This window comes from Caretta caretta, chromosome 3 (genome assembly GCF_965140235.1).
Source record: "Caretta caretta isolate rCarCar2 chromosome 3, rCarCar1.hap1, whole genome shotgun sequence".
Classification (NCBI taxonomy): Eukaryota; Metazoa; Chordata; order Testudines; family Cheloniidae; genus Caretta; species Caretta caretta.
In genome coordinates, this window is record NC_134208.1 from 142,294,477 (window position 1) to 142,321,849 (window position 27,373).

Here is a 27,373-nt window from a genome sequence, read left to right on the forward strand (position 1 = left end):
CTGGGGTGTTTCTAGCTGTGAAATTATAAGACGTGTTGCCATACTCTTTTCTGTGCTCTGCACCTTTAAATGTAGAGTGTCTCTGTTGTGAAGCAGCTGCCGGTTTGCTTTCCGTTGCAGGGGCAGAACGACAGGGAGAGTCACTGTGTTCTCTTGCATACAGAGGGTCAGATTTATCAGTGTATTACTTCAGTTTTCTGCCATTATAATGCCATGGAAATTAGTGGAGTTTAACTAGCATAAAATGAGAGTACTACAGTGGTGAATTAGTCCCAGATAGAGTGTGTTTCTCTCTCTCTCTTTCTGATTCTCTGTCTCTCTTTCTTCTGATATAAAAGTAATTTGTTTTGGGGAATACATGTTGTGCTCCCTTTATATGGAAAAGCAGAACAGGAGCAGATTGTAGCTGCCCTCATCTCTAAAATAGAGAAGAGAGGCAACAGAACCTGACATGCAATCCTGCATCTTAATTCAAGTGCCCAGAAAGCTTAATCCCTATATCAAACAGGAGAACACATCTGCATTGGACAACTACATGGGGTCACAAGCCTCACGTTAGCCATGCTGACATATTTCATCTATCTATGGATGTCTATAGCTAGGCATCCAATACAAGAACTGGTAGAAACGTGATTTCAGTTCAACTAAAAGCATTGTCCGCAAGCCCCTAACTGGATGTGTTTCTTTTTTGGATGTGGGATATCGATTATGGAGGCGATGTCTTCAAGCTACTTAGCAGCCTTCCTTATTAGGAGTAGACCTGCACAAACAGGTGATTATGCTCTGACTGTGGCAAAACAACAATGTGAGCCTGACCCCTGATGTTAGGGAGCTCCACAACTGAGGCCCTTCAAGCAAGAGAACCCTGCCCTCAGCCCCTGACAGCTTTGCCCAAGCTGCTGTCATTTGCATCACTGATATTGAATATAGCATTCTTGGAAGGGAGTTGAGGGTCAGTTGGTCCCCGGCCTAACGGGCTCTTAACCTATTTAGTGCTTCACAGATGAGACCAGGATTTTTAAGCAGGTACCAGATTGTATGAGGAGTCAGTGTAGAGCTCAGAAGATAGGGATGCCATGCTTTTGCTGATTTGGAAATGAGCTGTGACATGCTGTACTAGCAAAAAGAAAAGGAGTACTTGTGGCACCTTAGAGACTAACCAATTTATTTGAGCATAAGCTTTCGTGAGCTTTCCACAAAGAGCACTCTCAGTTAGCTCTAGTTAGAACGTATTGTAGTAGCCCAGCCTGGAGATGACAAAGCCATAGATTACTGATGCTAAATCTGCATCTAAAAAGAAAGAAGAGGTCTCTGACTAACCTTAAATAGGAAAAAGGGATTTCTGGCTGCTGTTTGGTTGTATAGGAACTATGAGGAGTCCAGAAGGACTTCTGAGACTGCACTCACCTTGATGTGCTGAGAGAACAATGGGTGCAGTCAAGGATTCTGCTAATTACTCAAAATGTTTTTCTCTTCCTTCAAGGATCATCTTTGTTCCAGCAGGGCTGAACAAGAGCCAACTGTTCTGCATTCAGAAATCAGGAACTTATTTCTTTTAGGCGTTGGCACGTGGGTCAGTGGGGTGTTAGCACCGTTTTCTCCTGATGGATAAGAGATATAAACAAGGATGTCATCTACTAATTGGTGGATGGGACCAGTTGGTTGAGTGTGCTGATGGCCTGCATGTGCGTGTCATTGGGGAGAAAGATCACCGGGCAATCACTACTCTGGAATCTCCGCAAAATGAAAGAGCAAAGCCAGCTTAGTGTTTTATATTGTGGGGTTTGCCTCTTTCTTTCTTGAAACAGGAAAGGGTCTTATTTAGAGGAGCCAGTGTGGTCTGTAGTTTATGACCCCTATTGTAAATATCATTTTTTAAAAGAAAGTTAAAGAAAGAAATGGATATTTTTTTAAATTGCTTTTCTTGGAAAACAAAAGTAAATGTCAAATTTCTGCTTAATTAATAAGCAGGCCCGAATCCATGAGAAATGTCCCCAGAATTGAAAATTAATTGGATTTTCAGTGAAAGACCCATAAGTAATGAGCGAAAAGCTGCAGATTAAAGGCTTTGCATCCTTTGCAAATTCTGCCTCTTGGTATCTAATTGCACCTCTATACAGTTTACTGCTTTAAGGCAATGAATTACTACTTCGCGTGATGTGTTTAATTTCATGTCGTTTTTCATTTCACTTGACTGAAAATAGAAAAGTAAGAACAAAAGGTTTGTTTAATGACAACACTACACGCTAACAATGCTAATGCGTTCCAGCCTCATCTTTCTCTAAATAATTTAGTTTGAAGCATAATTAAAGAATGTGAAATATTAAGGGCAACTGCTCAAGGACCTGGGACCTGATACTGCAGAATGCCGAGAGCTTGTAATTCCAGCTGAAATCAGTGGGTGGAAGGGTGTTCAACAGCTTGTCAAATTGCTTCCCAAGTCATCATGAGAGAGGAAGGACGGTGTTGTGGCTAAAGCACTGGATTGGGGCTCAGGAGATCTGGATTGTACTCCTGTTTCTGCCATAGACTTAAGAATGGCCATACTGGGTCAGACCAATGGTCCAGTGTCCTGTCTTCTGACAGTGGTCAATGCCAGATGCTTCAGAGGGAATGAACAGAACAGGGCAGTTTATCAAGTTTCCTGTTCCATTTCCTGTTGCCAAGACACAGCTTCTGGCAGTCAAAGGTTTAGGGACACCCAGACCGTAGGGTTGCATCCCTGACCATCTTGTCGAATAGCCATTGATGGACCTATCCTCCATGAACTTACTCATTCTTTTTTGAACCCTGTTATATTTTGGCCTTCACAACATTCTCTGACAATGAATTCCACAGGTTGACTGCTGCGCATTGTGTGAAGAAGTACTTCCTTACATTAGCTTTACACCTGCTGCCTATTAATTTCCTTGAGTGATCTCTGAGTCTTGTGTTTTGTGAAGGGGTATATAACAATTTCCCATTCACTTTCTTCACAACAGTCATGATTCTGTAGACCTCTGTCATATCTCCCCTTAGTCATCTCTTTTCTAAGCTGAACAGTCCCAGAATTTTTTTAATCTCTCCTCATATGGAAGCTGTTCCATACCCCTAATAATTTTTGTTGTCCTTCTCTGTACCTTTTCCAATTCTCATATATATGTTTTTGAGATGGGGCAACCAGAACTGCAGGCAGTATTCAGGGAGCAGGTGTACCATGGATTTATATAGTGGCATTATATTTTTTTCCCTTTTCTAATGGTTCCTAACATTGTTAGCTTTTTTGACGGCCTCTGCACATTGAGCAGATGTTTTCAGGGAACTATCCATGATGACTCTAAGGTCTCTTTCTTGTGTGATAACAGCTAAATTAGACCATATCATATGGTATGTATAGCTGGGATTATTTTTTTGCACTTAGCCCTTGAATTTCATCTGCCATTTTGTTGCCCAGCCACCCAGTTTTGTGAGAACTCTTTGTAACTCTTTGCACTCCATTTTGGACTTAACTATCTTGAGTAATTTTTTATTGTCTGCAAATTTTGCCATCTCACTGTTTACCCTCTTTTCTAGATCATTTATGAATATGTTGAACAGCACAGGTCTTAGGACAGACCGTGCTATTACTTCTCTTAATTGTGAAAACTGACCATTTATTCCTACCTTTGTTTCCTATCTTTTAACCAAAAAAAGAAAAGGAGTACTCGTGGCACCTTAGAGACTTAAAAATTTATTAGAGCATACGCTTTCGTGAGCTACAGCTCACTTAATCGGATGTAGTTCACGAAAGCTTATGCTCTAATAAATTTGTTAGTCTCTAAGGTGCCACAAGTACTCCTTTTCTTTTTGCAGATACAGACTAACACAGCTGCTACTCTGAAACCTATCTTTTAACCAGTTATGGATCCATGAGAGGATCTTCCCTCTTATCCCATGACTGCACACTTTGCTTAAGAGCCTTTGGTGTGGGACATGTCAAAGGCTTTCAGAAAAGACCAAGTTCACTATATCCCCTGGATCACCTTTGTTCACATGCTTTGTTGATGCTCTCAAAAATTCTAATAGATTGGTGAGGCATGATTTCTCTTTACAAAAGCTGTGTTGACTCTTCCCCAACAAGTTATATCTATATATGTCTGATAATTCTGTTCTTAACTATAGTTTCAACCAATTTGCCTGGTACTAAAGTTAGGCTTACCGGGCTATGTGGCTTCCTGTGTGACCTTGTACAAGTCACTTAATCTCTCTGTGCCTCAATTCCTGGGGGGCAGGGATTGTTTTGTGTGTTTGTACGGTATCTGCCACAATGGAACCCCAATTTAGTCAGCGCTGTCATCATAAATAATAATAAAATTTGTGAGCAATTTAAAAACTACATTGCTCCGTGAAAAAAAATGGAACTGCAATTGGTTTGTTCTTTAACAAACTAGAATTTATTTGTAATATGAACCAGCAGTAAAAATGAAACATTTCAAAAACTGCAGTATGCTTTTGAGCCCTTAGGTGCCTTTTGTCTTGGACTCCCCAGTGCCACACATGCCTTTTCAGTGTATTTCCATTGTGGTCAGTAGAAGCAGCCAACCAAGTTCATCATCTTTGGACATATGCTGTAGGACTAGAAGGAATTGGAGTACTGAGAACAAATGTCACCTCATAGTTGTCAGTGTTTAAATAAAGATCAGACAAAGATGTACAGGAAATCTTGGAGATCGTTTAACGTTGTAGCTTAAAATACAAGGTTGCCTGTCAGCTCTGATCCTTACGGAATTGCATTTCACTGTATATGCCTCAGTGAAATATCCAACTGTTGGTTTTTATTTGCTGGCTTTCAAAATATGACAAGAAAATGAAAAATACATTGTTTAGTGTCTCCTGTAGTTCTTCTGCTAGCCAGAATGTTAAACAGCAATAATACGACTTGTAGTTCTCTGTTGATGTTATGAGTGTGTTGCAATGACTGGGGCAAGATGAAGCAAAACTAGCTTGCTGCACTATGTGGTCAGATGTTAGCATCTGAGGTAGTGAAAGAACCCAAATCCTATAAACTTCATGAAAACTCCATTTAAATTATTATTTAAGACTCTAAGGACTATTTTTAAATGGGCAGTAATTTATGGGCCTCACATTGGAAGGCTTGAAGTAGTAAATTCCTTGAATTTCCTGCCATAATTGTAAACTACTGACTCTTTAGTAAGGTCAGCAATGGGCTAACTAACCAGGAGCATGGTCATTCCTCTCTTATCAATCTTATTATTCCATTGATCTGAGGTTTGCCAAATCCCTGCATGTCAACATTTGGAAAAATCTATGTGGTGATGCTACAAAAGACTACACATCATCAGTGCAATCTCCTAGTCACCCCTAGCCCTTAATGCTTTCTAGTTAAATAATCACGCCTGGAAATTTTGCACAGCTTTATTGTTTTATACTGAAACAGCATAAATGTAAAACAGTGCACACTGCTTTTCTGTTACTTTAAAGGCGGTACTAACTCTGGAAGGGTCCGGCAATAGTCTAATGCTAGATAGAAGCAAAGAGGATTTTCTCTTGACATTCACTTCTCACATCCAAATCTTCGGCATGACATAATTAATTTTACACCCTGACCTGCACAGCGCTGAGCACTCTCAACTTCGCTCCTGAAGGGTCATCAGGCCCTTTGCTGAGATATTTTTTCCCCAGTGACATGAAGGTACATTGCTAAGAAACCAAGCCAGTAATTGCTCAGTGGTTACATTTGATTTGATTTAAGTTTCTTAGAAAAATATGGAGCTGTTTTCCTTCCCATATTAAGCTAATGGTAACCATCTAATTTTATGGTATCCAAACATAATGGTTTAGCTTGATTCCTGCATCAAGCATAATATGACACCTGTCTGACTCTCAAGACCTTGAAACTTTACAAGAGTCAGGAGCACTGTGATCATTGAGACTATTCTGTCTGTAAAGCGAAATAAAGGCATTTAAAGAGATTAAAGGGATAGGGGCAGGGACAGTAGTCAGTTGCAAACAAATACAATGTCACTCTGCACATACAGGAAGGATAAAGATGACCAGACTAAATATTAAAAGTAACTAATGATTTTGGGTACCTCAGTATTTGGTTGTCCTGCTTGAGACATTTATAAGGAGCCTGTGATTTTTAGATGGTATGTGGTCATCACTTTCTTAAAGTTAGGCTCATTTAAGGTGGGCACAGTGATGGGGGTGTACAAACACCACACTGGCCAGAAAAGGGTTAACGAGCTGTTGTGGGCTCAATGAGCTGTTGTGGGCTCAGTCAACCCTGCCCTGCTACACTTGCAATAGGTGTCAGACGTGGACCAGGAAAGAACAGACCTCCAGCTCATGCTCTGAGAGAGAGGCCTGGCAGGAGCCAGGAACTGCTTGAGAGACTGCTGCTTGCCAGAGCCTCCCTAGAGAAAGATAGGTCTAATGAGGGACTATTGTTTCCTAACAGTGCCTTACTTGTGCTGAGGGGTAAGACTGCGGCAGGTTGTGCCCCACCTAAAGGGAGCGGCAGCCAAATAAACCCCTTTTTGTTCATCCAGCCAAGGTCTTGGTAGTGGCTTGTCCTGAGCCCAGGAGCAACCTCAGGCACATGGGGTAGATAACGTGGACAGCAGCCTAGTTCCTGTAGTCTCACAAGCTGCTCCAGGCCCCTGTTGCAGATGCTCCCATTCGCAGCGTGGCAGCTGCCCGGCCTTGGCCCACTGAGCCAGCAGGGCAGCCAGGGGCAGCCCCCTGGGGCTGTCTTGGCTCAACTGGTGGGGGATGTGCAAACCTGCCCAGAAGAGACTGAGACATCCACTGAGACCAGCTTCGTATCAAGACTGATGTAGCCAGGAAGGAGCTTGTTAGTTTCCATCTGGAGTGCCCGTCCCTACAATTAGCTATATGGGAAATTCCCCAAATTTTCAATGGGTTTCTCACCCTTTGAACTTCTGTGGGAGACAGCCCCAGGGTGTCTTAGTCCTAGCACAGTGGTCTCATTTGGCCAGATTCTGATCTCACTTATTCTGGTGTAACTCAAGAGTTACTTCATTGTAGCTGGTGGATTTACGCGGTGGAAATTCTGATGTGAAATCGGAATCAAGCCTATTGATTTCAGTAAGTTCTTCCTGTGTGAAAAAGGGCTTTGAATTTCTGGGCTCAGGCCCTGATCAAAGATTGAAGGATTTGGACCTATTTTACTGTCTGTTACAATTAAGTCACAACAGTGAATTTCTGGGTGATTATAGCCCAGCTGTATTGGAGTCCAGTCATTAAGGTACTGTACGGGGCCTGTGTGTGCATTTAACCACCCAAGAAGTAAAAGATTGCTCTGAAATGTACAGCCTGGATAGCTTTATTGTTGCTATGAAATTCACTGCATACATAAATATAAAGGCAACAGTAAGGCCCAAGTGTTTACTGGGCATTAGAGACATGTTTATGGCATCTTTTACAGCGCAAGCAGAAAGCTCAAATTGTGTCCAGATTTTAAAGATAGTGCACAACAATTAAACACAAATGCTAAGGGTCTGACAGGAACCTACAAATTCAGGAAACTTTAAACTGATGATTCTTATTCCATTCATCTCACTGGGCTAGATTGTCACTAGTTTTGGCTGCACTGGGAATTAAGGCAGTGTAAAACCCCCCTAATTCTCTGTTTGACTGTGCTCAGATTGTAATTCCAGGTGGAATGATGAGAGCAGACCCTAATCACCCAGTATTCCTGCTGCCTGGAAGGGGTCGGAAAGGGGTCTAGAGTGGAAGAAGCCCTGACTCTGCTCCTCTTCCCCTCATCCATTCACCAGCCAAGCTCACGGAGCAATTAAGTTACTAAAATGGAAAGAGGTGAAGTAAGTTACTTCTTCCCCCAGAACAAGATTCTGTGAGTTACAGTTCATGCTCTGATCTGCTGTTGGAGCGATGCACCTGTGTTAGGCTCTTTACTCAGGACAGGTTGTAAAATGACAATTTAGCCCCTTGTGCCAAGATATTATTATATATTGCCAATAAATTGGTTTGGGAGGTTGTGGAATCTCTGTCATTGGAGATTTTTAAGAGCAGGTTTGACAACACCTGTCAGGGATGGTCTAGAATAGGGGTTCTCACAACAAACTTTTTGGTGGCCTCAGAGTACGGCCACCAACCCTTGCTGGTGGCTGCACTGACATTTTTTCCTAAAATACTTAATTAACTTTAGGAAAAACAAATAAATATGTGCATATACGTGTCCAAATCATTGTAATTTATTTATGTAGGGTTTTTTCAGACTCAGTAGTAAAAATAATGTACAGTGGTCACTATTCTTTATGGACCTAAACAGAATAGAAACACAAAAAGGATGCTTTGCATGTTCTTGTCTTTTTGTTGTTTCTTCTGCTTTTTTGGTTGCTTTTTTTTAAAAAAAAACTTCCTACATAGTACGTCTGCTGCTGTGAAAATGATATTTGTATGTTTGTTAATATTACTTTTCACAGCAGACTTACTCAGCCCCAGCAAGCTCTGGGACAAATTATGCCCTGGATGGGGAGTAGGCAGGGAGGCCATGGGGCCCAGGGATGATGGCATGGGTGGTGAGCCTGGGACCAGAACCTGCTATCGTGTGGATGGAGCGCAAAGCCCTGTGGCCAAAGACTGCCCCCGGCCCCCACCATGCCCCAGGGAAAGTGGGGAATTCACCAGCTGCCTGCACCTCCAGCATTTGTGTCTCCAGAGGCGGGCGGGGCCCAACCTCCACTGGTGGCCCTGGAAGAGGGGCCACTGCTTACCCCCACCCCCCATCATAGCCCAGGAGGCTGTGGCCACAAGAAAAGCCCCTGGTGGCCACATGCAGCCACAGTGGCCACATTTGAGAAACACTGATCTAGAATACTTAATCCTGCCATGAGTGCAGAGAACTGGACTAGAAGACCTCTTGAGGTCCCTTCCCTTCCAGTTCTATGATTCTGTGAATGATTTCTGTTAATTACCCACACTGTCCTCAGAGCTTTAGAAGACATAAAGGAAGACCTGGCCTATGCACTGAGGCACTTTCTATTTTGATTGTAAGACTAAGGGCAGACACAAAAACACAGTAGGAACTCCCAGTGGATGGTGTTAACTTAATATCTTTCTCTTAGTAAAATGTGTTGCCTGAGGACCATCCAGAAGAGAAGCAAGTTCTAAGTAGATTGATCTAGTGTTCCTGAAAACCAGGAATGTCCTGCTTTCATGACTGATCCCTGTGTTCCCGCTGGTTTCACAAAAATCAGTATTTTGTCCTACCTTTCATAAACCGCTGAAAATTGGCCACTGGAAGGAACCACTAGCCTGCAGAGCTATTGAAACTGGCAGCAGGCTGGCTGACGCATAGGTATCTCCAGGACCGCCGCCCACAGTGGCTGCCGCAATGATTGAAGCTTCTGAGTTGTGACAGTAATAACAAATAGTAACAGTGCCAGAAGAATGATCCCACCCTAAGGCAGAGCTTTGGAAATAATGTGAAGCATAATGTTTGCGTGACTGTCATCTTACTGTACACTATGTTGGCTGTTACCTTTATTAGTTTCAGTCAAGCCACTTCTTTTTCTGGACCTGCAATGCTGCGATGACTCATTTTAAAATGAATGCATATATCCCAAACATAGCACACAACATGCAGATCATATTTGTCAACACTTCAATTGGAAATAATCAAAACAAACTGCAGGCTTCTAGTATACCTTTATCTGGCATTACACCGATTAGCAAGACTCATTTTCAGATTACACCTCTGCCAATTGGTGGCAATTGCAGTTTCTGCTTTTGCTGAAGTAAAAAATGTGGCCCAAATTTTCAAAAAGGTGGCCACTGATTTTGAGTGCCCAACTTGACACCATGGAACTGCCATAGGTGTCTCAAGCGGGACACCCAGAAACTGATACAACCACTGTTAGTGGCTACCTGTGAAAATGTTGTTTAGGCACAAACATTGGCAGCAATAGATGGGACTAGCAATTTCCTTATTTGTTGTGATATTAATTTTTAAAACTTCACTGAGTAAATATTTAGGGTGTTTGTGAAAGGCACTGCTTTCTAACTGTGACTTTTATCCATTTTCTAATAAAGTTGTAACAAGCAGAATGCAATGCATTTCTGGGTGAATAGAGCATAGCAGTTTAACTACTAGAGAAGTGTACTGATCTCCATGGGCCTAAATGTGAACTTTGTCCTTCCCCTGGAGCGCAGTTACTCGCACACCTAGAAGTACAATATTGCTATTTTGAAATGGAATTTGTACATAAAAATAAGGAAAATAATTAGACCTGTTTTTTTAATGAACATTGCTAACACTAGAATCCCCATTGCTGGAAGTTTTTTTAGAACAGGGTAGACAAGCAGCTGTCAGAGATGGTCTAAGTATATTGTTCATCCTGCCTCAGTGAATGGGGCTGGACTAGATGACCTCTTGAAGTCCCTTCCAGCCCTCCATTTCTATGATTCTGTGCCCTCAATATGTATACAATGGCTTCTTCTGTATTATTCTCTATCCCTGACACTGCATACATGTTGGTTGCTTTTTCAACTATTGCAATGCAGCAAGCATGTTTTTATTGAGTTGTCCACAATGATACTAAGATCCTTTTGGTGAGCAGCTGCAGTTAATTTAGAAGCTATCAATGTATACAAGTAGTTCAAATTGATCCTTCCCCTGTGCATTAACTTGTACTTGTCAATGTTGAATTTTTACTGTTGCCCAATTACCTAGCTTTGTTAGGTTCTTCTGAAGTTTTCCATAAATATCTCTAGGCTTGATTCACCTAAATAATTTTGTCATTTGCAAATGTTGCCACCTCGTGTTCTCCTACATTCTGACTATTAATAAACATGAAGAATGGGTTTCATAGTACAGGCCTTTGGGTTACCCCGCTATTCACTTCCTTCCTTGTGAAAACTGAGCTTTTAATTCTGTCCTTTCATTTCTGTCTCTTAACAAGTTTCTGAGCAATGCATTTTGCCCTTCTAACTCTTAAGAAATTACCTCTAAGCAATTTCTTCTTGGTTTCTTTAATAAACCCCAATGAGGGTCTTTCGCTTTTTGAAAGTCCATCTCAATTAAGAATTGACTTTGGTGGGAGTGGCTAGCTGACCACTGATCCCTTTTGAAAATCCCCCTTCATATACACAGTTATAATGAGGGAGGAGGAGATGTCACAGCTTCTGAGTATTTGGGAGATGAAAAGTCACTCCTGACTCCCACAGGAACATGGTTTTCTTAGTTAAATTTGTTGTAAAAGTTGACCCTCAAAGTAGTGAATCCTGTCAGTCTGCCTAGAGTAGGGGTTCTCAGGACAATTTGTTTGGCAGCCTCAGAGTGTTGCTGGGGGCTGCTCTGACAATTTTTCCTAAAACACGTAATTAACTTTTGGAAAACAAATAAATATGCACATATACATGTCCAAATCAGTATAATTTATTTATTGCTAGCTAGTAAGTCTGTTGTGAAAAGCGATATTAATAAAGATACAAGTATCACTTTTCGCAGCAGCCTTACTTAGCCCTGGCAAGCCTGGGGACAAAGTAAGCCCTGGATGGGGTGTCAGAGGAGGCAGTGGGGGCCAGGGGCAATGAGGGGAGATTGATGGGGCGGAGGGGAGGCAGCAGGGGGCTGGAGCCTGAAGCCCCACATCCAGAGCCTGCCGTCCCACTACCCCAGGGCTGAAGCCCAAAGCCAGAGCACCGCCATGCCTGGGAAGGTGGGGAACTCACCTACTGCCTGCTTCTCCAGCATTGTGCCCCAACTGTCTTCAGAAGGGGGCAGGGCCCAACCCCTGCTGGCAGCCCCAGCAATCAACACCAAGGTGGTGCATCCAGGAACAACAGGGATGGGGAGGGACTGCTATTTTGCCCACAGCCTCCACCCCATCACAGCCCATGAGGCTGTGGCCGCAAGAAAAGACCCTGGTGGCCGCATGCGGCCATGGTGGCCACATTTGAGAAACACTAGCCTAGAGGTAGACCTCTTCAGTACAGAGCAAACCCACCAGATAAGCTAGATCTTCAAAGCATTTCCCCTTTACTACCAATGGACCTTCTATCATATTTGGATTGAACTTTGAGTAGCTTTCGGACATCCTTTCTGCAATCTTGGACTCTAGCCCTGCAGTGAGATCCTTGACCCCAGAGCTTCAAGCTTTCGCAAAGTCCCTAATATCACACACAGGTATTGGTTCACACAATACTGTATCCCATTACAGGAGTGGGCTCTTGGTCAGACAATGGAACAGTTTTAAGTGGGAATCACTAGGATCAGATGAGATGGTAATATAGATCTGGATATTGTCAGCTTACTGGTGATCTATAGGGCCATGCTACCATTATTATTACCATTTTTATTACAGTAGTTCTTAGAGGCTCCAAGTGAGATCAGATAGATACTGAACAAACACATAATAAGAGAAGCTCTAAAGCCCTTACATTCTAAACAGACAAGACAGATAATCGGTGGGAGGGAATGCAGAGGCACAGAAAGGTGAAGTAACCTGTCCAAGTCACACTGCAGGACAGTGGCAGAGCTAGAACAGAATCCAAGTCTCCTGACTCCCAGTCTAGAGTCCTAGCCAACAGGCATCAACATGAATAAATATAATGAATCTCCAGGGGATTCGAGGTGTGAGAGTCCCCAGAGCTGACGATGCAACACCACAAACTCTAATTTCCTGAAAAGAATGAGTTGGAACCATTCTGACGCAACTCTATCCACCCTTACTAGGCCACGCAGCCACGTCAGCATTACCTTGGGACTGTCTATTTCCAAAGCAACTGATAGCTGGCCATATTGACCACTTTAGGTCCATCATGCAAAAGTCATTCAAATAAACTAATCTATCATGCAAACTAGCATCATCATGCAGCCTAAAGCCAGTTCAAATATGTTTAAAATATCTTTTTATTCAGAAGCCTTGGGAGGTATCCAGTTATTGCCTTCTTGATCAACTGACAAAACCTGGGGGGGGGCAGGGGGCGGGGTCATAAGGCAGGGAGATGTAGCACTTTGCTCTTAAATACATTTTGCCACTTGCAGGTCAAAAAAGAATTCAGGGTTTTTCTTGAATGCCATCCCAAAGGTTATAACTGTCAAATCAGGATATAGTTCTGAAGTTTGGAAAGGCCGGTTATCCTACAAGTGTTTTTTCCCTTTAAAGAAAAATGTCAACTATGGACTTCATTGGCTCAAGAAGGAGCTTAAGAAGATTATACTATCAGTATAGAAAAAGGGAACAACATAATGTTGGGGAAGAATAAAGTGGCATGAGAGAGAGAGAATGACTGAACCAACTTAGAACACATTTCTGAGGAAATATGCTCACGAACAGTTTTACCCTAGGCATGAGTTAATGCAGTTGAATGGGTGCAATTGAGGGTGTAATCTGGCCTGAGGTTTACAGAGCAATTGCCTGTCTTTACAAATAGACTGCTGAGCCTAAAGACATACACACAGCAGTGGACTTTTCAGCGTAGCGAGATTTCTATCTAGCCCTACAGTTATGTTCAGTACAAAATTTTGCTTGAAATAAAGGTGTAAACATATTTAGGCCGGGACCCATTAGAAACTACAATTCAGAATGACCAGTGTTACCAATCCTCTCACGAACACATCTGAAATTCAAGCCAAGACTATGATGTATCAAAAGAACAAAATGTGATGCAATTCTTTTGGCAACCTTTTTAGGGTTGTTTTTTCTGTCTTCTCTCTGAGGAAGAAGAAGATCATCATAAAAGGGAAGGTTAGGTGATAAATCAAAGTCAGATACTAGAGGAACGGGATGGACAAGGAGCTGGAACAATAGAAGGTTCTTGTGGTTAAGGCACAGAACCAGGAGTCAGGTGACCTAGGTATCCCGTCCCGCAACTCTGCCACAGACTTAAGTGTCCTTGGCTGTCTCTTAGGCCAGAATTTTCAAAAGTGGCTTTTGATTTTGCCATCTTGGATGAGGCACCAAAATCAGTGACAGCAACACTGGCCTTAAGATCTCTCTCTGCCTCAATTTCCCCATCTGTAAAATGGGGATAATAATAATTGCTTGACGCGGACACAAATATTCAAAGCTGAGATGAATGTATATATAAACATGTTTTATTGTATGTATTCTTTGGAGTAAATTGATTTGATCAGTTTCTGAGGTTTAGATTTGGCTGGTATGTATGAATCTGACAATTATGAAACTTTGGCCAACAAAAAAGCCAGACAGAATTTAGATTTCTGATTCTCATTTATACTCTGGCAAGGTAAAGGGGAGTTAAGTGGGCATAAATTATATTCAGACCTACTTTAAGGCCCTTTTCTGTTGCTAGAACATGCAGCATCAAGGGACCTTGGTGTAATTGAGAATCAGGCCCCTAGAGTTCAGAATGATACATGCATCTCAGCTTGGAGTATTTTGGAAGAGATCATGTGGAGCTGTGCTAATGTACACCAGCTAAGGGTCTGCCCCATAATTGTGCCCATTTTACAACTAGGGAAACTGAGACACAGAGAAAAATATCATCAATATTATAATATACTCATTATATTTGGTTGCCTAGGTAGGGATACCAATGTGGAGTGTGTGTGTGAGAGAGAGAGAGTGTGCAAAACAACAACAATCAAGTTTAATTGCTGAATCTTTTCTCAGAGTTAGAAATCTGCTCAAATAAGAAAATGTGACCAAATATTTTTTTAATTGAAATAGAGTAAGAATCTATCATGCTAATGTAGGAAAGCCTAGCTTTTTGAGTCAAAGTCTGGACAAAAAAGCACCATTCTTGTCCAAAGTTATGTTGCTAAAACAAAGTCAAAATTAAACTTACTAAATTGTTAGTACAACTGTAGCTTGTGTGCTTCTCTCCACCTCCTTGCAAATAGCATAACTTTTGGTCACCACATGTTCAGATGTTAGACTGGTTATTTTTTATGAGGTGGTAGAATTTTTAAAATAGCTTGTGGAAGGCTTCTTACATGTCAGTTAATTCACCTAAATATTTAATAATAACTAACATAATAGTGGGTGCTTACATCCAACCATTCCACAACTATTAATTCTTTAACCAAAGGCTTATGGGTGACAAACAATTCTTTGTGAACAGAAATAGCAGAATGTTCCACTGATTGGACTTAATTTTATAACGTAAATTGCTGTACGCTCATTAGCTTAATTATAGATTCTGGAGATTTCCTGCAGACTAAATTGGAGGATAGTATAGAGAAAGGGGCCTGATTTTGATCCTACCTTATTGCATGCTGCTGTGAATCAGGGATAACTTCACTGAAATCTGTGGAATTATACCAGTGAAAAATTGGTGTAAAAGAGATCTGAACAGTTGCCAACTTTCATGCGGTAAATAAGCACCCTGACTTTCACAATAAGTCAAAAATCAAGCTAATCCCATTTCAAAACAAGGCCAGAACAACACAATCCCTAAGAACCCCAACACTCTATGTGACTAGATCCCCCCGGCGTGCAGTCTGGGACTGTGCTGGGCCCACTGTGCACCCTGACTCTCTTCCCCGCCTTGCCCTTGCTTGCCGGGAGCCGATCAAAAAAAAAAGAAGCAACAAGCTGCAACAAGCTATAAGCCAAAAACTAGCCTCTAACAAGCAACTCACAAATCAGTTAAGCCAAAAACAAGCCCAATTTCTGCGGGTTTTTTTTTGCAGGTTTGGCATGTCTGGATCTGAATCACTTTTGGAGTCAATAAGGTCAAAATTGGGGATTCTCTGTAAACGAGAAGCTGTGAATACATTAGTTATAACTTATTGTTTTGAGTAGAGTTTTTATTTTACTTAATTTTTTTTCCCCACAGGGCTGCTCAAAAGTTGAATCTATCATCCAAAAAGAAGAAACATAGGCCATCTACATCATCTGTGTCTGAATCTCCTCTCTTCTCTACCAACTTCAGCAGTATCCTTCAGACTTCCCCACCCCCCGCACCACCATGTTTGCTGAGGGCAGTCAACAAAGTGAAAGACACCCCAGGGTTGGGCAAGGTAGGCATCACACTATCTCTAAAATAATTGTTTTTCTTTGAGAGGAGAAAAATATTCTATGCAAAACATTAATAGAGTACTAGGCCTGTTGTGTTTTTGTTTTGTTTTTTGTTTGCCATACCCTGAAACTTGTCTTCAGTATCCACTCACAAGTCTGACAAATTGGTTGCTTAATGCAGGTGACCTTCTAATAAAGCTGAAGCACATTTTGTGCTCAATGAACCAGACTCAATCCTGTTGGCATAACACAGGTTTCAAACTCCTTGCTGTGGTAAATGAAATGCCGGTGAAATGACAAGAGTTGTCTGCAACCCCAACTCCACCTGGGGCCTTTCAGTAGGTTGGTCTCTATATTGACAGCTACAGCTCAGTCTTATCTTCTGTCCATCGATTCTGCCCCCTTCCCCCAATCAAAACCCCTTTAATATACTGATTGGCTACAGATCCTTAAGTACATGATGGCAGCACTAGGCCAGCTTGAAGATACATTGATATATCTTCTCTCCAAACCAGCCTCCACTCTTGGTTCATCTATGGTACCCTTCCATGGTTGAAGCCCCAGGGCGAGATAGCTGCTTGCCTTACCTGAGGGATAATCCCTTCTCTAACCCCCTGTACAAATACCCTGCCATCTTAGGTGTGAGTCTGGCCCATTTCATTGGGGAATACTTTGGGACAGTTGCTCAAGACAGGAGTTAGTCTCTAAGGTGCCACAAGTCCTCCTTTTCTTTTTGCGGATACAGACTAACATGGCTGCTACTCTGAAACCTGAATAAAGATAGTCTCTTATACAGGTTTTTAGTATATTATGCTTTTCTGTAGTCATCAGGTGCTAAGTGAAGACACTGAATTTGCTGAAAACCTCTTTCCTTTTTAGCAGAGAAATGGTAATGTTCAATCTGGACATACTGTACACAGAATGTGCCTCACTGTTTCCATTGCTGCCCTTGGGCACTAAGGGAAAGAGTCAGGCAATGACATGATTTTTCACAGAACCACATCCATTATTTTCATGGATGGCTTATCATCTTAGAGGGCTCACGGGATTTTTTTTCCCTCCTGGTTTGGATGAGAAGTACTGTGTGGGCCTGATACTGGTACCATTACTTCAGTGGGAGCTGCAGGATTGGGCCCTAACTATTAGTTGTTCCAAGCATTTAGTATGACAACCAGGTACAAGATTTGAACAGTCCTGTTTTGAGTAATGTAATCTTTAAATGATTTCCACTGCAAAGTTTTCTATGTCCTCCCAGGGCTCTTACGTTTCCAGAATCAAGATGAATAAAGTTTGCATTTACGAATAGTGAGGGATGTGCTCATGGAGGCAAGGAACCAAAAGTAGCATTGGGCCTAATCGTTCAGTCTTTATTCAGACAAATCTCTTGTTGCCTTTAATGGGATTTTTTTCCTGAGTAAGGGCATCAGGTTTCTTTCCATAATATGGAAAGGGCTATGCAAATATACACATACAGCTCTGCCAATATGCTTCAGTTCTGACCTGCTACATTCCTGCTATTCTATCTCTGGGCCTCCACTGAGCAAGGAGTTCCAGTTGTGTGGTAGTTTTTTTATATCCACAAACAGAGCCAAGATTAGCCTGTCTACCAAAACCATTTACATTTGGAACCCAAGTAAGGAACTGAGGGCTTGTCTACATTACTGCGCCAGGTCGAACTAATAGTGAATAGCGTAGCTGAAGTCGATGTACTTAGATCTACTTACCGCGGTGTCTTCGCTGCGGTAAGTCGACAGCTGATGTTCTCTCGTTGACTCCGCTTGCGCTTCTCGTTCTGGTGGAGTACCGGAGTCGACTGGAGAGCGCTCAGCGGTCAACCCCCACTGGATCGATCGCTGCCCGCTGATCCGGCGGGTAGTGCCGACAAGCCCTAAGTCTGTGGGAGCAGAAGGGCATTGTATTCATCCACTCTACTATCCCACCTAACTCTCACGTACAGCCTCATTTTCTCCAAGTGTAACTCTACTCTCTCCACTGTAATAAATGGAATAACACCCAGGATCATTTGGATTCTAATCTTCATTTTATGATACTGTGATAGGTGGTGGCTTTTCAGAGTCTCTTTCCCTTCCAAAACCTGTCCCCTTTGGGAACCTTTCTACAGTCTTTTAAGTACCCAGGTATGGGGGAACCTGGGGAATGTTCAGGCTCTGGGTTTTCCTTTTAGAGAATCTATAGAGGTCTAGCTTATTTATGGTGGTAAGGTATGGCTAAACCCTCACCCAGGATTTAGCCATATCTTCTATCCCTGTCTTCAGTGATGGGCTTGTACCTGGCCTGGTCAGTCCTTGTGGGAGGCGGAGGTTTACATGCTGTCTTCCTCCCAGCAACCCTGTTGTAAGAATCCACTAACTCTGAGGCACAGTAGCTTTCCTCCTGGTTTCCACCCATTCCAATAACAAGTTCTCCCTTTTAAGATTGCTTCCTCCCAAGTGGAGCAGGCTCTGCAGTTGTGCTGCTTGTTAGCCTTCTCCTGATTGGGATGAGGGTGTGCCCCATCCAAGGTACACAAGAGAATATTTCTTTCTAAATGAATTTTTTGTCATCTAGTAGTAACTGATATATTTAGGAAAGAAGCTGTACAAAGAGTCATAAATGAGGGCTTTTAAAATATTTAATGTGTGCTTCTTCAAAGAAAGTAGTTGTCACAAATTAGATTTAATTCATAGAATCAAAACAAGTGAAAATAGTTAATTCTGAAATATTTCTGTACCAAAAGCTGTCTAGCCTGCATTTCCATTTCTGTCCTCTTCTGTTTCTCCTATGAGTCACCTTATAATTATCACCTACAATTCATATACGTTCATCAAAATTGTTCCCATCAATTTTCCTCTGTAGCATAATTTGCATTTTAATATGTCAGGGATAGGTGTGAGGATTTAAATAAATGGATAATTGCAGATGGAGAATGTAGTTTGCCAGTCAGACTGTGGAGACCTCAGATCTAGTGATGGAAATTTTCAACCTATTGGATCACTGAGACATTAATTATTATTTACATACTTATTGTTTGGCAGTGCCCTGCTTCAAAGATGAACAGCCATATAGGAAATATTTAAGAAGCTCTGTTAATTTCCCCCACATTTCCTTTCAAATATTTGCATTTAAATGGAAGTTAAAGTGTAGATTAAAGTGAAGGATGTGGAGTTAGGTTTAGGAAATTCAAAACTTTACTTTGTTGATTGGGATTGTGGCTAATCTGTTGTGGAATAATAGGAGGCTATCAAAAAATGACCAGTATAGCAAAGATCTGATTAATTGTGAGTGAAGACTGAAATATCTGGCTATTTGATATTTAATTGTGATACAAGCCAGGTTTTAGCCATCAGCAAAATATTCAGAGGTATTAAGGTTACTTACCAGCTCAGATACAAAGGTGGTAGGTATAGAATAAGAATATAGATTGACTGATGTATTAGTCTTAAAAAGTGAAGTCGGGGTCAGGTGTTTAACAACTTCTCGCACCCAAGACCGTCCCATAAAACATACTGTAACTGACTGGAATTTGGAACAAGCATTGTCTTCTTGTTAACACTCAACCCCAGAGAAGGAGGAAGGGCCTCTTTCAGCACTGATTTACTCCTGTTTTGACGGGTGTACTTCCACTGATTTCAGTAGAATCTCACCAGAGTCAAACTGGAGCAAAGCAGTGAAGAATAAGACCCATAATCAGGAAGCTGTGCGAAGGAAAAATAGATGTCTTGATTGTTCTGTGGCCCTCCTCTGTTGGATTCATTTCCAACAAATTCTAATTAAAGAAAGAGATACATGGCCTGTACTGCAAATAAATTAGCAGTGGAACACACACACATCCATCAATATCTAGCCCACAGGTGCTTCAGCTTCTTGTACTAGTGACAGTAGCTGGCTAGTAACCAGATGTTTGTGTGGGATCCCCACAGTTTTACAGAAATAGATTGAGTTGTCTTTTGGGCATGAATGATAATCCTCTTCCATAGCATGCAACAGATGGAGCCACTACACTTGCTTCTCCTTTGCCCCCATCTCTGAGTCATGGTCATATTCTGTACTCTTGTTCACATCTGGGTGGCAGATTAGTTTGGTTGGATTTAGACATACATATGGAGTGTAGTTGTACTCACTGTTTGCACAGGACATCTTTAAATTCTTTTGTACTTTTATCTCGGCAGTATATATTGTAGGTTAGCCTTTTTCAGTCAGAGAACTGAGCAGAGGAGCAGAAAGGTGCTCTTTGTACAACTGATGAACAATACCAGGATTTCACTCAGCATTAGAATATTGTGGTAAATGTTAGAGCTAGTTGGAAAAATATTTCCTCCTCCCCACGGAACACTTCCATTTTTTGTTTAAAAAATAAAAATAAAATGTTTTTGGTTTTTGGCCAAAACCTGAAAATTTTCAGTTTCCAGATTTTCAATGCAAACTTGAAATTTTCTGCAGAGCAGACACTTTTAGTGAGAAATTTCATTTTGTCAAAAATCCAATTTTCCATTGAAAAACAGTTTCAATGGAAAATTTTCAACCAGCCCTAGCAAATGTACTGCTTGCATGCGGCACTTGGTTTTTCATGGCCTGATGTGGTTTCTGTTGTTTTTCTGCAAGTATCCTTATAAAATTCTGCCACTGAAAGATGACATTTGTGTCAAGGGCAGAGACCAAATGGTTGTTTGCTCATATACTGTATTGTGATAAAAGGATTGTTTTTTAAAGCCGAAAATAAAATAGTAATGCACTGTGAGTGAAATTCAGCCCCAGACAGATGGCTGCCATAGGAATTAAATGGGATTTAAGAGATGCATGACTCTAATGTGGATGCTCTGCATAAGGGGGAATTTCAGCACATTAGGAGAAGCTGAATACACTTTGTAATACATAAGCCTAACCACGTTCTGACTGACAAACACTGATAGGTAGATTAGTAGCTGAAGTGGCGATTGCTCCTGATTCTGTCCATTTTCTATTGTCTGTGCCGTGATTAGAGATATATTTATTAATTGCTTTTGATTTTTTCGGTGCCTGTCCCAGTCTCTAAGTACTTCACGTTATTTAAAAACACTATTATTTGGTTAAAAAAAATCCAAAATTTGCCATACAATTCATGGAATATTCCATAATAGCAGAGACTGGCCTTCCAAACAAACACAACCTTCAAACCAGAAATCCATATCAAGATTTCACCAGACCCTAAGACAACTCCCTTCCAACACCCATGAAAAGATATAGGCTGGATTTTCATAGGTCCCTAAGAGTTGGGCATCTGACTCCTATTGAAAGTCAGTGGGATTTCAACACACAACTCCCTCAAGCCTCTGTGGTCATCCCAGTCATTTCCCAGACACACAGAACAATATAACTGGTGTATTTTGTACAACACGGGTGTTACAATACTTGCTTGTATTTACATTAGCTACAGGTACAGATCGTAGATTATTTGAATAATCCTGGTCAGAAAGTGTTTCCAACAGTTGTTTCACTACCTCTTTTAACTCCCTAACTCCTCTTTAGCACTTCATTGGAAAGCAAAGACAGAAAGCTGGATTGAAAGGAAGAAAACCAATGTATGTCTTGTTTTGTGGGTTTAATCACAGGCAAAAAAATCTTAGCGTAGAAGTGTTTGTATTTTGACGAGCAGATTTGTGGATGTGAGGAATTTGTTGGCAACATCCCTGTGTGCATTGAGTGGGCGTTTATGAAAATCCTCTATTAAGGTCAGCAGAAAACCAGATGCAACTTCTGAAATATGTACAGTAGCTCCCTTCATTGACATCCATTTTGAAGTTTTTTAAAGTGAAGCAGGGGAAAGGTTTGTCTCTCCTTTGGAAACCTTCATCCTTGGGAGTACAGAGAGAAGAACGTTAACTGTTACAGGACAAATGAGATCTAAACCCATTACCACTTGAACACAATTTATGAGGAGAAGAGTGAAAACTGTTTCTTTTCAAAGTTGCCATGGTTACTGAAATGGAAAAAAGAAGAAATACCCCATGAGGCGTTTAAAGGACACGTGTGTTCATCATTGTTGTCAACATGATTGTTCTATAAATTAAATAGTTAGTTCCACTTGGAATGAAATCCAGGTGGCCTTTTGCCCTCCAGTTAGTTGCTCATAACTGAAATTTTCTCCAGCAAGCACGTTGAATGGATCTGGCTGAGGCTTTCGTACGTTTTGGCCAGATTCCTTCTGTGTGCGCGCTACCAGAAGGATTTTAAATATTTTCTTCACTTCAAGCTGCATTAAAAGACAAAAGATGAAATTAAGAGAAGTTGGAAGAATTGCTCTAAGCTGTTACTCACCGGCCTTCCCAATCATATTTTCCAGGTACAGTTAATTTGCACTAAATTAAAGCCCAGCCTGATGGTGCCAGTGCCACGCTCCCAGTTCTGTGCTGGAGCACTGGGCCAGAACGTGTCTGGCTCCCGCCTGGCTATGCAAGGGAGGGAGTGTGTGTGTGCAAGAAACCTCCACTCACTTGTGCACCCACCATTGAAGGGATTGCTTTTGTTATGGTTCCTGCTGTCTCCTAAGTGCAGGAACTGCTCTCTGCTGGAATCCCTGCAGGCAGTGCAAGGCACCCCAAAAAGAGGTGAGGAAGAGGTTATTTTTCCTAACCTATGCCAACCGGCCAGCATTGCTGTGTGACTGGGCCAGTGTTGCTAAACTCCTGGAAATGGTCATGTAGTTATTGTATGATTGGGAGCTCTGGGAAGAAAATCTGCTTCAGTGGAATTCCTGTGCTCAACTAGAATCAGAATTTAATGGTGAAATTTTACTTTCAAATCAACAAGGCAGATCTCAGTTCCCACTGCTGACCTGAGAGCAGAATTTTGCCCTAAGTGGAAAAGATCTTTTACAAACTGCTGTGGCAGGAATTTCATTTTCCCCTTAAATCTAAACAGCACAGAGGCTGAATAGAGCAACATAAAGAGACCTTTGACCTCTCGCCTCCTGTCACAATCACATTTTAGATTAATCTCAGCAAAATTAAATGATGGCTGACTCTGTCAAAAAAAAGTGTGGGCAGTAGATATCTTGGGTCCAACTCTGATGTTATTCACACCAGTTTTGCTGCAGAGTAATCCTATAGATGAGTCACTCCTGATTTACCCTGCTGCAAACCCCCAGAGTGGCATTTCTTCATGTCTTTGTCTATCTTGTATTCTTTAGTGGCTCAGTGGAAACCTACCAGTGCTGATCATCACTGTCTCATTTGAATGGGAACTCGTCTAAAGAAAAATATGGACAGTGGGTCACTGTTTAGTAAGTTGTGAGTTTTCCTTTGGTACCTCAAAATCTACAGGAAATGGTGTTTCTTTTCCCATTGAAGTAGTTTAATGCACTCAGATACCGTGGTCATGGGTGACCTTATAGAAACATAGATGGACTGAGGGAGGTTCTAGACAAAGCTCTACAGTAAAACAGAGGATGGGGTTAGCTTTAGAAATAAAACTGTTTACCTTATTCTACCAAAGGTCCCCGTTCAGTGATAGAAGAAAGCAGTTTCTTCTGTGATTTTTTAACATGGTTCTATAGCATAGTTTCTACCATGAAACTTGATTGTTTCACATGATTTGACTTCATGTTTTTAGCTCAATTTCACTTTTAGCTTTGGACTACAATTTAAAAAAAGGTTTACACAAAAACCTGTGAACTGATACAGTTGAGTTTTGCACACTTCTAATTGGCTTATCCACACAGTGCCCTAGACCTTGTGCTGGACATATGTTTTTATGCTCATTAGTGTAGACTACTTCATTGTGGTAGTGTATTTGTGTGATGTCACTAAAGGGCAAAGTAACTATAATTGCTTTGTAGATCACTAGCCAACCACCTGCCGTGATCCATGAGATTCAGTCAACACAGCTCAGCTGATATGGTTGCTGAAGTCTAATGAATCTAATGAAAGAAGCTCTAGAAATCCTTAACAACCGGTCAATATATTAAGTGATCTTTTCTGTAGGGTTGAAAAACACAAGGCATATTATATTGCTTAAATTATGACAAAAGTACAGTAGCCATATTTTATAAATCTCTTACACAAATATAAATTACAATTCTTTTAGATTATAAAAATTCATCCTTCTTAACAGTTTGATTTCTTTGGACCTTTGGACCTTTTATTTTTACTACTTCTGATACTTAGATCAAAATTGTACTCTCTATATAATAATATTTTGTGGCATTCTAGTAGACCTAGTTAATCACTTCCACTTCACTTCTGGAGCTTTCCAAAGTGCAGTTTAAAACTCTTTCCCCCCTTTTTGCTCATGTTTAAATCCCTGTAGAGAAGGTTAATACAAATCAGGAAAGTCAAGATCAAAGAATCTGAAAATTACAACAATGATTCTAGTGCAATGCTAGTAAGAAATTTAGATGCTGAATACTTCCCCAAACCTAGGAACTTAGGTAGGCTGGTTGGTTTGTTTTTTAAGATCTTATTAGTTCGGGGGGCAATAGTATAGTAAGTGCTGGGGGGGAGGGATAGGTCAGTGGTTTGAGCATTGGCCTGCTAAACACAGGTGAGTTCAATCCTTGAGGGGGCCATTTAGGGATCTGGGGCAAAAATTGGGGATTGGTCCTGCTTTGAGCAGGGGATTGGACTAGATGACCTCCTGAGGTCCCTTCCAACATTGATATTCTATGATTCTATGCTTAAGCCCACAGTATTTAATATGGATATTTTTTTCTTAAATTCCAAAAGCCCATTTCTTCCTCCCAGCCCTTTCCCTGTGTGTTTGACTCCTCTCTGCATGTGTCCATGCGCAATGTTCAGTGGAACTGACAAGATGGTAAAGCTGTTGGAGGCTTCAGTACAGCACTGCTCTAACAATACTGACTAATGATCCAATGAGCTTATTGATTAAGCCCCGAAGGTCGCTCTGCTTTTCTTTTTCTTTAAAGGCCTGGGCTTTACCTTGTGCCTCTAACACAGCATTGATTAAACAGTCAGTCTAGCTGGGGAAGATCTTAGATTTTAATAATGTGAGTGCCTTGTGGACACCATCCCTCCCATTTACTCTCCTCTGTGAACCCATTTCCCCTCCCATTTGTGATTCCAACAGAGCACAGCTTGACAACTTCTGTCTTCGGCATTCACCGGTTCCTTCACAATTCCTCTGAGACATCCTTTCTCTCCATGCTCCGGAACTTCATCTGCTTCCTTCCTTTCCCACTCCCTGGTGCCTCAGGAACAGCCACCACAACTACAGTTACTCAGTGGCTAAGAGAACAGGCTTGCTTATACTCTGGATCTGTAACATTACTCCAGGACCATCCATCAGGAGGCATAAAAGCAAGATCCTTGCAGAACCCTCCCTCCGGATTCTGAGCATGTCAGGCCCCATCACCAGCTTGGCTGGCTAGCGAACACCATAAAGTCATCCATAATCCTTGGTTCAATTTGGTAATAACTAACCTGTAAACCATTGGGGTTGCCTCCATCTAGTGAAGAGATGGCCAGACTTGCGAGTACCAAATCTTTGGGACTTGGTAAAAATGACCTTGCTGGCTTTGCATTGTATGGCTGAGTATTTGGTCATATGTGAACAGAGGGGGAAGGTGTGCAAATGCACATTTTTGATCTGATCTCAGGTGTAGGAGAGGTCCAAGCAGTGCCCCCTGCCATGCATGGCTGACCATTCTGGAAATTAGTCAAGTGCCACAGTACTCCACAAAAATCAGAGCATATGGGCACCTAAGGCTTTCTGTGGACCTTAGGTGCTCATATTGTAACATTTTCTCCAGACCTGAAGAAAAGCACTATGTAAGCTCAAAAGCTCGTCTCTCTCACCAACTGAAGTTGGTCCAATAAAAGAAACATTACCTCACCCACTTGTTTCTCCAATATCCTGAGACCAACACATCTACAACAACACTACAGATATATTGTGTCTCTGTTAGGCAGAACTCTGAATTGATTTCATTAGGGACTTCTGCTTAGAAACTGATGGTGGGATATAATGCAGGATGTGGGATAATAAAATGAAACAGCATTTGGATCACTGTTTAATCAATCCTAAATGATTCATTCTGTGTATTCAAATAGGTCCTTCTATATTGTCATTAATACGGTCTCAGTTAAAATACACTTTTAGACACTAAAATACAAATTGTAAGCTACAATAAGCATCCTTTCAAAGTTCACATTCCTGCTGTCTAAAAAATATAACTTATGAAAATGTATTTTCCACATTTTGTATGTGGTAAAGGTGAAAACAAAGTTTGCAATCATCAGCATGATCAGTCATGCGATTAATTCTTTATATAAAAACAGGTGGCAAGTTAATCCATTTTTAAAGTCTGTGGCCCTCAAAACTTCTACTCTAGGGAATGGAGCATGATACACACACAGCACAGAGATGGCCAGTGGCATGCTGGTTGAGTATGTCAGTTGAGAAGATAAAATTTTAAGCAATAGTGCTTGTTTCATAGTCTACATATATTATATATAGATCTTGTTACAAAGTAATTACTGGTGTGTATAACTAGTATATGCACCATATATTTTGTAAAAGAAAGACAACACCTGCCAATAATATATTAATAGAAAACTATTATGGAATTTAATTCAGAATTATGTCCTTTCTGTACTTTGGTTTAACCATCCCATATGTAACAGGAAATTTTATTCCCTCTGTAGGGTGGTTCATAACACTGACACAATTGATAGAAAATGCTATTAAATTCCATAGGTTTTCAAATTAATTTATATAGAGCCCTTTATTGCATTTCTATAAAATTCATGGCTTCATCTGTGTTACATTCTGCAGGAACCTTCCATAAATTTCTTCAATTTATAAAACTCTCTTTTTCATTTTATTTAGGAAAAGCTATTGTCTGAAAGTGCTCTATGTTGGAATATTAGCAAGAAATGGATTGTGTGTTCCTCTGTGCTGTAAATTAGCCTTTATTACTGCAGATACTTCCATGATAGATACAGAGAGGTAGAAAAACGTATCTGTCAGTCCTTTCCCTCCTCCCCTCTTCTCCCACAGGAAATATGACGTGTATTTTAAATTGTTGTACACAAGTGTAGGATTAACTATCTTTCTTTCAAGTCTTTTCTTCTTCCCACCCTTCTGTATCCTTGGAGGTTTATCTGGATTTAAACTTGGAGAGTGGTCAGTTTAGATGAGCTATTACCAGCAGGAGAGTGAGTTTGTGTGTGTATGGGGGTGGGGGGGATGTGAGAAAACCTGGATCTATGCAGGAAATAGCCCGACTTGATTATGTAAAGAGTTGTCACTTTGGATGGGCTATCACCAGCAGGAGAGTGAATTTGTGTGGGGGGGTGGAGGGTGAGAAAACCTGGATTTGTGCTGGAAATGGCCCACCTGTTGATCACTTTAGATAAGCTATTACCAGCAGGACAGTGGGGTGGGAGGAGGTATTGTTTCATATTCTCTGTGTGTATATAAAG

The 27,373-nt window shown here is 41.2% G+C and overlaps 1 protein-coding gene across 2 annotated transcripts in view; it reads left to right on the plus strand.

The window, feature by feature from the left end:
- KIF26B (kinesin family member 26B) overlaps positions 1 to 27,373 on the plus strand; it is a 426,203-nt gene that overhangs the window by 266,349 nt on the left and 132,481 nt on the right. For both annotated transcript variants that reach the window (XM_075126974.1, XM_075126975.1), the window contains one exon: positions 15,775 to 15,958. In XM_075126974.1, the coding sequence (XP_074983075.1) occupies positions 15,775 to 15,958 (184 nt within the window). The remainder of the gene's footprint in view (positions 1 to 15,774; positions 15,959 to 27,373) is intronic.